The 16,552-nt window shown below is 37.9% G+C and overlaps 1 protein-coding gene across 1 annotated transcript in view; it reads right to left on the bottom strand.

Moving 5' to 3' along the window:
• LOC118744174 (neurogenic locus protein delta) overlaps positions 1–16,552 on the bottom strand; it is a 93,270-nt gene that overhangs the window by 16,843 nt on the left and 59,875 nt on the right. The window contains exon 5 of the mRNA XM_036476978.1: positions 1,796–1,850. Coding sequence (XP_036332871.1) covers positions 1,796–1,850 — 55 coding nt within the window. The remainder of the gene's footprint in view (positions 1–1,795; positions 1,851–16,552) is intronic.

The following is a 16,552-nucleotide window of genomic DNA, read 5'->3' as shown; positions in this document are numbered from 1 at the left end:
AAAAAAAAAAAAAAAAAGCAAGAAGCGCAGTTAGTTTGTAGGAGGAAGCAAGCGCGCAGGCGGTGTGAGGGCCGCGGCATAAAGACATGCAAGCAGCGCTGCTTCAGGGCGGCCAGACTGTTGATGAAGTAAATCAAATAGACGGGAAGACTAAGCCAAAGCAATCACACTCCAGCAAACAAACCAACTAATAGACCAAACCGCGAGTGGGTGAGTGGGTGATGATTGTGCGCACCGGTGAGCGATTTCTTACCGCACCGCCACTTTAGTGCTAAATTCTTGCTTGTGGTCTTCATGCGCGCCATCGTAGTACAAAGTATAAGAAGGCAGCGCGCGGCGGTGGAGCGCTGAGGACGAAAAAAATGCACAAACTATTCAAAGCGAAATAAAAGCAACGCAAGCGCCACTTGAGTTATGGCTGTGTAGCAAACGTTATACGCCCTATTAATGGATTGAAAATTTAGTTTAAGAAAGGGCGAAAAAATGCGCCACAAATAAGCCAAACGAGACAGACAACAAAAGGACAAATAAAATGCACCGTAAATAAATAGAAAAATGAACAAAATACGATTTGAAGTTGGGCGCATGTGGAATGCAAAATAAAACCTATTAAATAACTACACAAAAGGTGTGCCAGTCAGCAGCAATAACAACGGCGTGCAGTGATGATGTTTCAACTGCTGACTGTCTGCCAAAATAAATGCCGCCAGCTTGGGAGTGTTTAGCTTTAGCTGGCTGGCTGGTTGGCTGACTGAGTGACTGGCTAGGCTAATACGACTCGAGAAGGTACGAGTACTTGGTGGTGCGATGGTGCCTTTAGAGCGCATTATAATAATCAAAACTGTTGTAGTTGCATGAAATTAAATTTGAAACTACACACCAGCAAAAAAAAAACGCAGGAAAATGAGCGCAAAAAGTAAAAAATAACAAACAAAAAGCGTAAGCAAATAAAGCTATGCCGAGTGCGCGCGCGGTGACACCACCTTCGCGTCGCGCAGGAGATGAGCTATCGCAGCACGGCGCATAGCTTTGGCGCTCGCATCTGACTTTTCAAAGTAACAGAATTTATCAACGGGGCAAAAAAAATTTTAAAAAAATTAAAAGCGAAAAAAATTCAACTGCAACGCGCAACAAACAGTAGCGTAACAAAAATACATTGCGCACATGAAGCAGCGAGCCAACGAGCGAACGTGCAAAACCAAATTTTAATTAGCTGCGAGCAAATGCATAATGACTACATACAGACCTCACTACATATGTATATACACAGTATGTCCGTCCGTCAGTTGGCTGAGTGACTGACTGGAGTGCTGACGACGAGGCCACCTAGCAGCTGTAAAGTGAGTGGGACGCTACCACTGCCACTGCCGCTGATGAGACAGCGGAGACGACACCCCGAGTCAGCAGGCAAGCAGTCAGTCAAGCAATCGCTTCTGAATGAATTCACACAAACTATTTTGAAATACAACAAAGAAGCTATAAAAAAAAAAAAAAAATATATATATATATATATATTTGTTGTATGGCGTGAAAATTTTTTGCTGCTCCGCTGTCGTTGCTGTTATTAAATGGGTGGGTGGTGATGGCGCACGAAATATACTCGTAGTTAGTAAAGTAGCGAGTGAGCGCACAGAATTGCGAAGCGTGTGCAGAGGCGTGTATTATTTAAATGGATTCGTGTGGTTATTAAGAAATTAATAGCAAATAGTTTATTTTGTTTATGTAATAAAAAAGTACCTACATACGTATTTAAGTATGTACATATGTATATTTATATGTAAAATTGGTTACTTACATGCATTGATTGGGCTTGTCGCAATGGCCGTGTTCGCAGCCTTTGGTGCATTCGGCTGTAATGAGAAGAGAGAAAACGAAGAGCGGGGAATTATTTATGAGTAACAAATATGTTGCAATATAAACCATTAAATGAGCTTATAAACCTAAAAAATTATTCGAGTATCTTAAAAATCTAAAAGTAACTATCTAGGGCCGTTACTCAAGTATGTATGTAGCTTTTAAAATTTTATGTGCAGACTAATTTTATACTACTGAGAAAACGGTATCTACTTAAAGTTACAGACGCATCTCTTAGATATTAAAGTATAGGTAAGTGAGTAGTATATCTAATATGACCAACCATACTCCTTTCGGAAGTACAGTACTTCTTTTTTAGCTCTTGTACTTCGTACATCGTAGTACAGTCAAATATACTTCTTTGCAATATTTTATACTTCAGGTCCTGTACTTTTCCGATCTTCTGGACGATCGTCACATGGCCTCGGCGATAAATTCGTTCAAACCCTTCAAGTCAAAAGTGCGCAGCTGCACTGCTCTGGAGGTGTCCTGCAATTGGTTGGCTCCTATTTGTTCGAACTGCGTAAGGACCGGGTACATCCCCAAGGCTTGGAGGGTAGTCAACGTTGCGGTCATGCCGAAGGCCGGAAAAGCCTTTCCCTGTTTCCCCTAGGTATTTCAGGCTTATGAGTCTGCCTTCGTTTTTGCTAAAAATGCTCGAGAGACTGATAGACCTGTACATAAGAAACACCATTCCTCGTGACTGTGTTTCAAGAGCTCAACATGCTTATTGCAAGGAAAGGTAGGTGGACCGCGGTAAAGTGGTTAGAGGAAGCCTTCTCGCATAAAGATTATGCAGTAGTGGCCTTCCTCGATATCGAGGGGGCCTTCAACAATGTCACTCCAGAGGCAATAGTCCTGTCTATTGACAATCTGGGAGTTGAAACCAACCTAACAAGGCTTATCTACAGCTTACTTCGTGACAGTCGTAGCGAAGTGTGGGAGCGCCTGCACTCAGCGCAGAGTCAAAAGGGGAACTCCGCAAGGTAGTGTTCTCTCTCCCCTATCCTGGATTGCCGTTGTAAACGAATTCTAGAGGAACTGGAAAAGTGGGATGTCGGGGTGATCGCCTATGTAGATGATGTGAAACTTTTGATTGGGGAACAATTTCTAGACACCCTTTTTGATCTGGCTCAGATTACCTGAATCAGGTAACTAGGTGGACGATCAACAGCCGCCTCGAAGTAAATCCCAGCTAGACATAGCTGGTATTGTTTACCAGGAAGGACAAGATATCCGAGTGGGGGTTTTCGCTAATCAGACAGGGTCAAGTACTTATCCTTGATCCTGGGTAGGAAGCTGTCGTGAAAGCCTAACATTGAGGAAAGGGTAAGAAAGGCGTCGGTTGCCTTGTACTGCTGTAGGGGAGCTATCGGTAAAATGTGAAGCCTCTCGCCCGAACTACTTTATTAGCTGTGTGAAGGCAGATTTAAGCCTATCTTGTTTCACGGAGCCCCTGTCTGGTAGGGTAATCACTAGACAAGGCTACACTTGTAAAACAACTGGAGCGTTTACAGCGGAATATTTCCATTTTAAATAATCTCATAAGCAATAATAGCACAACTCCAATATGAGAAATACTAAATCCTCATATGTCCTTCCTAGATATTATGCATTTGTTTACCTACATATATTCTCAAGATACGACTGCTCACCCAGACTTTTTAATTATTAAAGTCTTCACAAAACTCAAATAGCATAATTATCAACAAAAAATATTTACCAATGATTTTCATTGCAAACTTCCACCATTTGTCTCGCTTAAAAGCGTCGCTAGCACTTCATTCGCAGCAGTAAAAAATGTTTATTTTTATTCTTTTTTTTTTTCAAAATGTCAAGCAAACATACTGCATCGCTCGTAAAACTTCTGCCCCAGCCAAATCGGCGCTTGAATAATATGCAATTTTTTCCTGCTATAAAATGTTTCCATATTTTTTTTTAATTTTCTCTTCAACATCTTCAGACATTTATAACAAAAAAAAAATCGCGCGCCCCAGCTAACACTAAAGAAATTCCACATTAGTTGCTGTCTGCAGTTTTATGCCTTTTCCGTTGAAAAAACAGCAGACAAATTTTATATCAGCCAGCTAATAACAAGCAACAACAACAGCGGTACATAACATCAAAGCAACGATTTTTCAAATAAAATGCATTTTTGTTTTTGTTGCGACCAACTCAACTCCACAAAATCAACAAAGCAACAACATAAAAAACAACAAACAAGCCAATAGAATACGCACATAAAAATATTACGACAAATGTTACAGCAACAACGAACGACGCTGTCGGGGTGGCGCGTTGGTGTTGGCGTTGACGCGCAACTTTGGAAAATAGAAAGTTGAATGCCAAAGAAGCGAAAAGTCAGAGCGAAGGCAAGTACCCATCAAATGAAAATGCGAAGGTGTAGGTCGCCGTCGTCGTCGTCGTCGTCATTGGCGATTGGTGGAGATGTTGCAATTATTGTTGCCGGGTGTTTTTATTGCCATCGCAATGTAAGCAGTTGTCCATGAGCAACAGCGCGCGATGCGCGGGTGTGAGCTGCAGCAGCGCGCGCCTTAAAAGCTTAACAACTCTCAAATAACTTCCTTAGCGCACTACCACTGCCAACGCCGCTTGTTTAACAACTTTTTAGTTTTAATTGTATGCAACGCAGCAGCAGCATTCGAAACATTCGAAATTGGCAGATACATCATCAATACAACTTGTCCGACTGTGCTGTGCTGTGCCGCCCGCCGCCATGTCGCGGATGTGCATCTGCAGGTGTTTGATTTTTATTTCTGTTTTACGATGGGTTTTTTCAACAACTTTTAGTTAGTTACATATATGTACAGACTTGAGTGTGTATGACACATGTACGACTGTATGTATGAATGTGTGCATCATGTACAATTTGCATGTTTGTTTGCTTTTCTCATACCCATTAGAGTTTGTCTTACGTGTGTTTTATTTGATTTCCTGTGGCGATCTCGGATTTTCATATCTCACAGATAATTTTACGTTTTTTAATTAATTTAATATTTTTCATTCATTTTGTTTTTGCATGTTTTTATTTTTATTTTTTTCATTGTAGACGTGCTTTCGCTACGATTTATTGCCTTTAAGTGTGATGAGATACTTTTATATCTAGGAAATGAATTTAGAAATTAAATGTTTATAGACAAAGCAAGTTGTCCTCATTGTTTGAACGTTTGTGTTTAGCTGTTTTGAGTTTTAGTTACTTACTTTTGTAATTTATAGATACTTTTGTATATCGTTTTGCTGTTACATCGTTAAATTAAATACACTGCATGGGCATTTACATGGCTGTTTGCTTTTAGCGCATATGTGTTGTTATTTACCGTGTCGGACGGTTTGGAGATACTTTTGTAACTAGCAAATATTTACATAAAATCAGAAATTATATATTTATAAAGGCAAAAAATAGTCATCTGTAACGAATTATTTCTTCGTTGTCTGTGTTCAGTCACAAAGTCTCAAAGATACATTTATACCACAAAGCTAATTTTGGTTTTTGCAACACGAATTTCGATGATTTTTAAACATTTTTATATGTTAGCCCAGTTAAAACCTATTGTGAAGCTATTATCTACGTCTGACTATGAAAAGATGTTTTTTTTTATCTGAGCGTTAGATTTAGATATTAATTCTGTAGTGACAGTCGTGATCGCGATTTTAATGTGTCTCTCAGCTGTTATGAGTCGCAGATACTTTTGTATCTCTGAGATACTTTTATATCTCAAGATATTTCTATTCCTAAATGGCTGATTTTTATCATTTTAACATGATTTTTATACATAGTTTAGCTTTAAAACAATCTCGAAATAACAATCATTGTCTGTCCGACGAAAGTAACTTTTTTATCTGAGCAAACATTTTGGAAATTATTTCTGTAGTGACAAATTTAGTCGTGACCCCTGTTTTAATGATTCTGCGAGCTGTTTTAGTGGCAGATACTTTTGTATCTCTGAGATACTTTCATATCTGAAGCTGATTTTATTCCCGAATCGCTGATGTCTATCATTTTAAGATATTTTTTATACATACATATGTTTAAACATAGTCTAGCTTCAGAGTAATCTCGAAGTCATAATCCTTGTCTAACCGGGAAAAGATACTTTTTTATCTGAGCAATAATTCTAGAAACTATTTTTATAGTGAGAAATTGAGTTGTTGTCAATGCTTCAACGCTTCTGCTGGCTAATTTGCAGCGCAGATACTTTTGTAACTTATAAGGGTATCTCAAGATGATTTTATTCCTTAATCACTGAGTTCTAGCGTAACAGCCAATTTAAAGCCGTAATCCATGTCTGACCTCGGAAAGACACTTTTTTTTTTTATCTGGACAACAACTTTAAAAAGTTATTTTTCTAGTGACAAATTTAGTTGTGGTCAATGCTTTCACCATTTTGCTGGCCATTTTGAGTGGCACAAACTTTTGTATATACAAGATGCTTTTATACTTCATAGTCATTTTACGCTGAATTAAATCATTTCACACGTATTAGCACGTTTGCTGAGTTTGAGAGTATCTATTGTATCACAGCTTTATATTAGCTAAAATGTTTCGATTTTTGGAATTCCAGTTATTTTAAGCAATGTTTTTTTTTTTTTTATTGGTCAAAATCAGAAACCAAAATAACTACAACTCGCCACCATATTCTCACACCTCACTCAACCGCTTCAAAGGAATTTCTTTCAGCGCTTGGCAACTTCCTCTTCAAAGCTAAAAAAATCAATGATGTGCTAAAGCAAGAAGTTAGCTAGCTGGCTAGCAAAAAACCCTAACAACAACAATCGATACCAACACTGATCATTGCTGGCAAAAAGGAAACACAGAAAATGAAATAATCTCATGGTCAAAATAAAACGCGATTCCCAAGCCTTTGAGACAGTAAGTGAAACAGACAGTCAGTTAGTAAGCCGGTCGATGAGCCGGCTGGGTTGTTGGAGAGCCAGTCACTAAAAAGCAACCAACTTTAGCGTAGTATAAAAATACCTACATATATAGATATTACTGAACGATTTGAATTTTTAAGTGTGTACATTAGGCCGAAGTATTTAGTTCGGAGCAAAATTTTCGAAGAAAGAGTATAGCAAATTCAAATTCTACGATTTATTGTAAGCAAAAATGGCGAAAAAACTGTTTGCCAAAAATGACGTTTGACCCTCCCAATTTTCAAAAGAAAAAGCAGTTATTGTATGAAGAAAACACAAAATTTTGTTAATGAAAAATTAATTTTGTTCAGAAAAAATTATAATAATACACTGATTTTTCTATTAAAAATTGGGAAGGTCAAACATAATTTTTGGTTTATAGTTTGTTCACCATTTTTGCTTAGAATCGAACGTAGAATTCGAATATGCCATACACTTTTTTTCGAAATTAAATTACTCGGCCCTAATGTACATAAATATGTATGTGGGTCCGCGGCCTATGTTGCAAGCAACAAAAGCATTAACAGAAATATGTGGCCAACATGTTTTAGCAAGCAGCGCTGAACTAGAAGAGGGCAAACCGCGCGAACTATGGTGGAATGGCAGCCGGGCGATGAAGTGGCGAAAGAAGCGCAGCAGTAAATATGGGAGTTGCCATTGGAGTAAAGCTGTGTGTATGTGCGAAAAGATGCTGCCAGAAATGTTGCAAAAGAGTCTCGAGACTTCCAACTGCTACCATCACCGCCACCACCACTGCCGCCGCCGCCGCCTTTTATTATTTACTGATTCGGCACTGAAGGGCTCGCTTGCCGTAAATCGCATCGATTGACTTTGAAAATTCCAATAGTAGAGTAGAGGTAGGAGAGAAGTGAGCGGCAACAGCGGACAGCCCACAATTCATTCAAGAGCAAAACACAAACCACATAACTAATAGAACGTGGGGCGAAAAACAAAAAGAGCAAATATCTCGATCGATTCCGGAATCTGACTACATCTTTTGTGCGAGTACTAGTGAGTAATCTGTGCTGGCTGCTATATTTGTGGAATTTTTGCTGCCGCCACAGTGCAACTAAGTTGAGGTTGCTAGGGACTCTTGCGAGGCGGTTGATGCATTGGTGGAAGAAAAAAAATCACAGTACAAAAAAAGCACAGTCGCATTGATTCAACTCGTTGCCAGCGTGCGAGTGAGCAGCCAGATAGACAGACGCGCTTGCCTTCGATTAGCTACTACCACACTTATTTACCAATAATTTCCTTATCCATTCTGAATTTCATGTGCGCAGGCGCACCACTGCAGCCCTCCTAGCTTCGGGTGCGAAGCAGTAAAATTGCTAGAAAATCACAAAAACGTGCGCGTATACTTTTTTTCCTCGCTTTTTGTGTGCCGCCCAAGAATCTTCTCAGCGCGCCAGCAACCATATCGTCTAGTCTTTGATAGATTCCTATTTCTTCTACTTCCTAAGCTGAGACTCACACAGTTGCGCGCGATTTTCCAATGAAGTGCGCGTTCGCTTTTTAATTTTCCTCACCATATCTACTTGCAGACGCGCGCGCTCAGGTCTTCCTCCGTCCTTTCCCTGGCGCCTTGACGTGCTCGAGGCAAACGCTTAAGGGCAATAATGCATAATATTGCAGACCAATTGGCATTCTGCAGCCTTAAGTAGACAGCAACGAAGGCAGGCAGCTAAGTAATACATACAAATACACATGTAGCTCTACAAGGCAAGCTTAGGAGGAGTGAGGCTTGGTGTGAGCTGGTTTGTCGCTTTGCAAAAGCAAGGACAAGACCGACAACCGCTTGGTGGTAAATAATTTCTGCATTTGAAAGTGAATTTATGTATGGCTGGCTATGTGTTCACTGAAGAATTGCATGCATGCCAAAAGGCAAGAAATGGATGCAGAAGTCGGCGCGCGCGCGCAGTGGACAGTAAAGAGTATCCCAGTCGGTTGTACCATACCTGTATGTGTACGTAAGTGATTGGCGCACAAGTTCACACGCCCGCAGGGATTTTTATTAGCACACAGTCGTTTAATCATACATACATTATTGTTGATGTGGCAAATACAATAACTGCGAGTATTACAAAATTGCTTTGCTTCGATTTTTCCCAACGTAAGCACTTTCACTATGTGAACGCGGGCAAGACACAGCACAAGCTAGCATACATACATAGTACGTACATGTGTATGTATGTATGTATTTACATACATTGACTCAGATATTTGTAGTATTTATAGCTTAAAATGGTAATAGGTTGTCAGCTGCTGGAATAGCGATCTCAGAGATAAATGGACTAAGCATATAAGGAGTTAGGAGAAGGTGGGAAACTGGAGTGTTGATAAAAATTAAAAGCTATAGAAAGGCTTTTAACAGATAGTGAATATTTAATATTAGAAAGCTTAAAAAAGATGAAGCACACACAAGCATGTGAAAGCTTTCAAAAAGAACTTTGAATGCCACGAAAGCTGCAAGCCAACAAAACTTTTTACTAATAAAATCCAAAGAAAGCTTTAAAAGCGGGTTATTTCGTTCGTTACTATTGTAACTAGAGCTTTAAAGTACATACAATGATAACAAATCTATGTTGAACAGCCGCAAAAAATTAAAAAGAGCATAAGCAAAAAAAAAAGAGAAGTGAAAGCTAGCTAGGAGAGCTTTCAAGTTTTCTCATGCTGTCAAAGCTCGTTAGGAAAACATGTTCAAAAGTACACGATGTCTTTATTTTGAACTTGATGCCATTTACTTTATTTTAATCTAAATCTCATCAAAACTAAAATTTTTCCCCCTTTTCCTAATTCATGCTTGAATATTTACTACGAAAACAGTCAAGGCATTGGGAAAACAATTAACAAGAGAAAAGCACAGCAGCATCGAAGGAGATTAACGCAAGTCAGCGGTGACCGCAAGAAGCTTTTATTAGGAGCGAATTCATATAAAATCGTCAAAGTTTTGTAAACCTCAACTTTATTCGCAGACTATGTTTTGGTGGTTACTGATTTATGAAGAGCTTTTACAACTGACGAAAGCTCACAGTCGCATAACTTTTTTTGTTAAAAAAATATAACCTAGTGCACAAAAATAAGCACAAGAGCTTTAGAATATCGCGTGCTAGCTTTTAAAACACTGTCATGTGGTGCAAGCTCATTGAGAAAAAGCTTTTAGTAAATTCTTATTTTTAAGTTCATGTTATTTCAGAAATCTTAAGAGTCACAACTCCAATTTTAATACCATAAGAGCCTTAACAAACCCCATAGCGATGCTCCAGAATCGAAAAAGTTGTGCTGTGATGCTCAGACAGAGGTTTTACTCTATGCGCGCCCATACGACATCTACAGAGAGCTTTAAAGAGCTCCGCCCGCTGGCGCTGTTTTGAGCATCACTGTTTTAATGCAAATTTTGGATAATAATGAAAACTTTCTAGAAGCACAAGGCAGAGCTTTTAAGCAACAAAACCGAATGGAGTCTTTTGAAGGGTAAGATCAAATGTTTAATGCAATTTTAGTAGTTAAAAAAAGCTTGTAAAAAGCATCGCAAGAAATATGCAAGTGCTATGAAAACTGAAACTCATTACATGCGAGCGAATGTATTTGTAAAAAATGAACTGAAATTATGCAAAATTTAGAGCAAAGCCATTCACTGAAACTGTACATACAGCAAGAAGTGCAAACATTACAAAAAACTTCAAACGAACAAAAAATCGACGCGCTCGCGCACAAACAACAGCAACCTAATTCAGTGTGCAAAAGTAAACAACCACAAGTGATGGGCTACCAAAAAAAAACTCAAACACAAGTGAGCAAGAACCAAAACACGTGAAGGTAAGTGATGCAAAGTTTATTTTTTTTTTATTTTTTATTTATAAAATTCATACACCTTAAGTACTTTTTCGAGTAGTCATTAACATATCAAAAAATGTAGTTTTGTTTAGGAAAAAAATAAAATAAAAAAATTTATACATACACAGAACTCGCGAACGCCTAAGCTGATCGATCGCAGGTTGTGCGCACAAATTTAATGTCATTTTCGTATGAAAACCACTTCAAAAAATATGTGTGGCGAAACGATTTCTTGAAATTTTTTTCCTATGCTTTTTTGAGCGCACTTTTTCGTCATTATTGGAAATCACTTGCTTGTCAAATCAAATGGGATGATTTAACAAAAAAATATGTGAGCGGCAAAAAAGGTGAACGGCGTAATTTTGTAAAATAACAAATAAATATGTATGTATGTATGTATGCACGAAAAAAAAGAGAGTAAACGAATGAATTTGAATTGCTGGTAGCTGGAAAGCGCAGCCGTTTGTAACACACGCGCGCGTTACCTAAGCAAGCAAACAGTCAAATTAAAGTGTAATTATTGTTTCAGCCACAATCGATGGCGATGGACGAACGACGATCGGTGATCATTGACTGCAGTGACGATGACTAGAAGCCAAGTAGAGGTAAGCTGTTGCTGCCACTGCTGTTGACACTGATTTCATTATTTCTGTTTTGCCTTTTTCCAATGATTCTGATGGTAACAACTATCTCAGCTACAAGGAAGTGAATGCAAAGTATGCGCGATCATTGCTTGATCATGCTGCGTGTTGAATAAAAAAAAAAACTACTTAAACATTAATGCTTCTTTATGTAAATTACAAAATCAATGAGTGTAGAAAATTTCATTTGTCATCGTCGCCTGCGTTTCAGCCTTTAAGGCTATAATTCCGGGCTATTGTCTTCGACTGGCGGTGATCGTCGCGAGACGAAATGATCATGCAAGCGGTGTACATACATAGTTAGTAGAGCAGTTGAGGAGCATTAAAGGGTAAGTGTGTAATTAAGCGAGGCAAGAAATAGTTCATAAAAAATGAATAACCGTAGATTTGGAGTATGACCGATCGTCATGATCAGTTTAGTGAAATTCACAAACCTATTTTTTTTTTAGGCTATAACTATGGAGTTATGAGTAGATTCAGTTAGAAGACTAGTTCTGTTTTACTATGTGAAATGGCGGCGAATTAAGAAGTTGACAAACGAGTGGCGTTAGAAGGCGCTTTGAAGAATTGATGCCACATTAAAAAGAAAGAGTGAGAGAGATCTCGCTTTAAAGTAGCTTTTGATGGCTATTGAAATTTTGAATGTCGTTAAAAAAGTTGAACACAAAATTCCTAAATTTTTCAGTGCTAGTTTAAACTTAGTTTAAGTAAACTGAGTTTAAATTGAACAGCTGGCTGACATTTGATTGGCTGATATTAGTTCAAACTCAGCCAAATCGGGCGTTTCAAATTAGTTTAAACCACGGCCGTGCACTGAAAAACTGGCCCTTAGTCTTCTTAAAGTTGCATGACAAAAATTCTAAATATATATATTTTTTTTAACTATGTTGTATTTATTTAAACAATTCGACCATCCAAACCTCTATTGCACACACACTCACACACAACTATGTAGAATCTTCAACCAAGCAGTCCAGTAACCGCTGAGCTGTTTCTCTTCGTTTTGTTTCTTCTTCCTAAATTTTTCGGTTGCCCTAACTCCTTCGTTGCGCGCATAAAACATTTCTTCTACTCCACATTTTTTTGGGGAGAGGCTGGCTGACTGTGTTGGGTTCTTGCACCAAACAGCAACAACAAAGCAGAATAACTACAAAGGGATCAACAAAGAATGCCAGTGATCAAGACAAGATACAAAACACGCCACGCCATGCATGCCACAGAACCCAACAGGGAATGCGAAAGGGGGGCGAGGAGTGTGGTAGTAAAGCGCAGCAAGAAGACGAAATATTACGCTGTGTTTGAGCCTAAAGAAAAATCTTCCCACGCCACAGTTTGGGCATAAAACAAACGGCAGGCAGGAGCAAGGCAAGGAAAAGATACAAGGGGCAAGCAGCAAGCAAAGAATGAAAGGAAAGACTCAACGCTTGTGTCTTTTATTTATTGTTGTTGTGCGCGCTGTATTATTTTATTTATTTTTATTATTACGAGTATTCTGTTTTTTTTTCTGGTGGCGCATATGGAGCATTAAGTAGCGGCCCAGAAATTGTGCAGCTACCAGCCAAAGCCTCCTGGCAGTACAGGCAACAGGCAGGCAGTGGTAGTTCAGTTATGTTGGAGTCCCTTTTATGCTGCTACTTCGGACACTGCTGCCGCTTGTGTAAGGCAGACGCACACAAGGTGTTTAGTTGTCTCAATACCTGTCGGTCGTATCACCACCACTACCGATGCAACTCGTGCTTTCGTGCGTTACACACGACACCACATAAAGAACGGACTACGACGACGCACAGTGGTATTACGGGGGAAAAATAAAGTATTTTGAATATTCAATTTTTATACCCGAGCGCACTTGTGCACAAGGGTATATTAATTTTGTTCACATAACGGTTGTTTGTAACAGCCAAAACGAATCGAGATAGATATAGACAAATGTATACATAAATGATCAGGATGAAAAAAGAAATTGATTAAGCCATGTCTGTCTGTCCGTCCGTCCGTGTACACGATAACTCGAGCAAAAATTGAGATATCTCAACGAAATTTGGTATGTAGGTTTCCCTTAATCCAAGGTAGGTTGGTATTGAAAATGGGCGACATCGGACCTTAACCACGCCCACTTCCCATATAAAGGTAATTTCCAGAAATACGAAAACTGCGATATTTTAGTAACTACTGAAGATAATTCACTCAAAATTGATATTTACAATAATTTTTAGACGAAAAATAAGAATATTATAATGGAAAATGGGCGTAGCCACGCCCACTTATGGTTACATGTGTATATCTTGGTAACCGCTGCACCAATTTCTTCCAAACTTGGCACAGTTGTTGGCCTTCGCACAACATACCAAATGGCCGAAAATTTTTAAAGTCGCTCAATAACCACGCCTACTTCCCATATAACGGTAATTTTCAGAAATACGAAAACGGCGATATTTTAGTAACTACTGGAGATTATTCACTCAAAATTGATATTTACAATAATTTTTAGACGAAAAATAAGAATATTATAAATTTTTGGAAAATGGGCGTAGCCAAGCCCACTTATGGTTACATGTGTATATCTTGGTAACCGCTGCACCAATTTCTTCCAAACTTGGTACAGTTGTTGGCCTTGGCACAGCATAAAAATCGCCGAAACTTTTTAAAATCGGACAATAACCACGCCCACATCCCATATAACGGAAATTTAGATAAATAAAAAATCTTCGATAAATCAGTAAATATTGAAGCTAATTTATTCAAAATTGATGCTTGCAACAATTCTTTACCAAGAAATACGATTATGGTAAAACTTTGGAAAATGGGCGTGGCACCGCCCACTTATGATCTCATATAAGTATATTGGTAACCGTTCTACCAATTTGTACCAAACTCGGTGTGGTTATTGTGCTTGCCACATAAAAGCCAATTATTAAAAATTATTGAATTCAGGCTAAAATTACGGCCGCTTTTCATATAACGGTAAATTTCAGAAATGCTTGAAACTTCAATATTTCGAAATTGAAGGACGCTAATTTACTCAAAATTGATACACCCCGGCTTACCATCTAGCGGAAGGTTTCGGAAAGGTGAAAAAACATATGTTTAATACTTGCGCCGGGTATTTAATGTTCGGCTTCGCCCGAACTTAGACTTTCTTACTTGTTATATTTGAATTCTTTAGTTCAGGGTGTATTAAACAAGGGAAATTTGTATTTCTTTTATTTCCTTTTTAATTTTATTTATTTTTATTATTTTCGTTTTTATTTTTTATTATTTTAATTTTTCATTATTTTTTTATTTTCCTTTCTTATGCTGTTATTATTTTCCTTTAAAATTTTGTTTTTATTTTTAATTTTATTTTTATTATTTTCCTTTTTATTTATTTTTTCCCGTTCTACTATCTTACTTTTTTCGTATTTTACTTATTTATTTTTATTATTTGCAGGTGTTTTTGAACATTTTTAATTATTTTTCTATATATTTATTAATTTTTTGATGCTTTATTTACTTTAAAATATTTTCATTGACGTATCTTTTTGTATTTTTGTTTATTTTTATATATAATTTCTTTTATAAATTTTCTATTTAATTCTTAATACAGTAGCCGCTTACAATTTTTTCCAAAAATGAATGTTTGGGACTGTACCACTACGCGACGCCTCAAAATTGTGCACTCCAAGGCGGCTATCAGCAAGCCAATGGGTCCAAGCGGTTGCGTGTGTTTGTGGCATAGATCACAGTGCTGTACGCGTCTGTGTGTGAATACTTAAAATTTAAAGACCCTTCAGGTGCTGCATCGTTTCTTTCCACTACACTGCCTCGCCGTGGAAGAAGACACCACTACTTATTTGCTCCGCTTCGTTTTTTTTTTGTGCGGTGTGGAATTTTTTCGTTGTTTCCTCCCTTCGTTCGTTTGCCAGCGGATGTTGATTACACCTTGAATTTTGTGGTAAATATACATTTTTTTCGCCTGCAATTGTGCTGCGCTCGCTTCCTTTTTTCGGTGAATGACGCTGCCAGGTTGCTGTCCTTCGCCAGGTACCCATGGGGATATACGTATGAAAATATGCGTTGGCAAGCCAAATGAAAAGTACTTGGTTATTTAAGTAGTTGAGAAAACAAACAACAGCAACAACAACAACAAATCGGAAGCATTCGCACTGCCAAAAAAAATACAGCTGCCGCTCGGTTGCACCGGGTTTTCAGCAGCAGGAGCAGCAACAATACCTCGACTTAATCGAGTAAATGGCCTTAAATTAAGGTACTTTTGTAGAGTTCGAGCTTAAGAGCTGCGTACAATTTGCCAAAATATATAATGAGTAAGCAAAGAAAAAAAATATATGGAGCGAAAAAACTGGAGCTGCTGACGAAGCAGGTTGTTGTTTCCTATAGTTATGAATGATATCCGAGGTTGTTGCTGGTGGTCTACAGAGAAGATAGTAAGTAGCGGAAGGAGGTATACAGGGGGACAGTATTACGATAAGCAGCAGCAGTATGAGCAGCAACTTCTCGAATAAGTAAGTGGGCAGACAAGTGTTTTAATCAAGGAGGAAATGAGCGATTTGTCGAATGAATGAACGATCGGATATGCGTGCTTCTGCAGCGAATGTATGTACATATGAATAAAACTTACGGGCGTTTACTTTTTTGGTTCGAAGTGCGTGCAAGCGATGGGTAACTGTAGTTAGGGAAAAAGTTTTTTAAAACTGGAAGCACGGTTCTGTAGCCATTAAGCATTCATAATTTAATATTAAAAATGACCATTGAAATACTTACAACGGCAGTGAGGCAATTAAAAAAAAAAACTATGTACATATAGAAGTATGTTCGATTTCAGAAAAAAATTAAGAAACAAAATTTGCTCACTTAAATTTTTTAGTTTTTCTTTGCTATTTTTTTTAGTTCTCAGAGGTGGTCCCATACTAATCTGGTTGAGGTCCGATCAGTGGATTATGAGATATATATATATATATTTTTTTATATGAGAGTTGAAGTCGGGTTTTTTTTTGCTAAAAATTACTTGTTTATTTTTTATTTGCTTTTTTATAATTTTCAGGGACCGCAAATAACGATTATCCTTTGAAATTTCAACTCAAAAAATCACGCGGAAAGAGAAATGCTACGTGCATAAGGAGTAAACCAATATATTTCTTATTACTTGGGGTACCTTCAGCGGCACTGATTTTTATTTTTTAATTTTTACTTATAAAAATCAAGTTTAATCATTATATTTTGAGTTTTATTTTTTACTCAGAAAATAATCGTTACGTTTTAAGTTTAATTTTTTGCTCGGAAAATAA

This window comes from Rhagoletis pomonella, unplaced genomic scaffold (assembly GCF_013731165.1).
Source record: "Rhagoletis pomonella isolate Grant_MI unplaced genomic scaffold, Rhpom_1.0 Rhpom_scaffold_00001, whole genome shotgun sequence".
Taxonomy (NCBI): domain Eukaryota; kingdom Metazoa; phylum Arthropoda; class Insecta; order Diptera; family Tephritidae; genus Rhagoletis; species Rhagoletis pomonella.
This window is presented reverse-complemented; position numbering and strand designations above follow the sequence as displayed.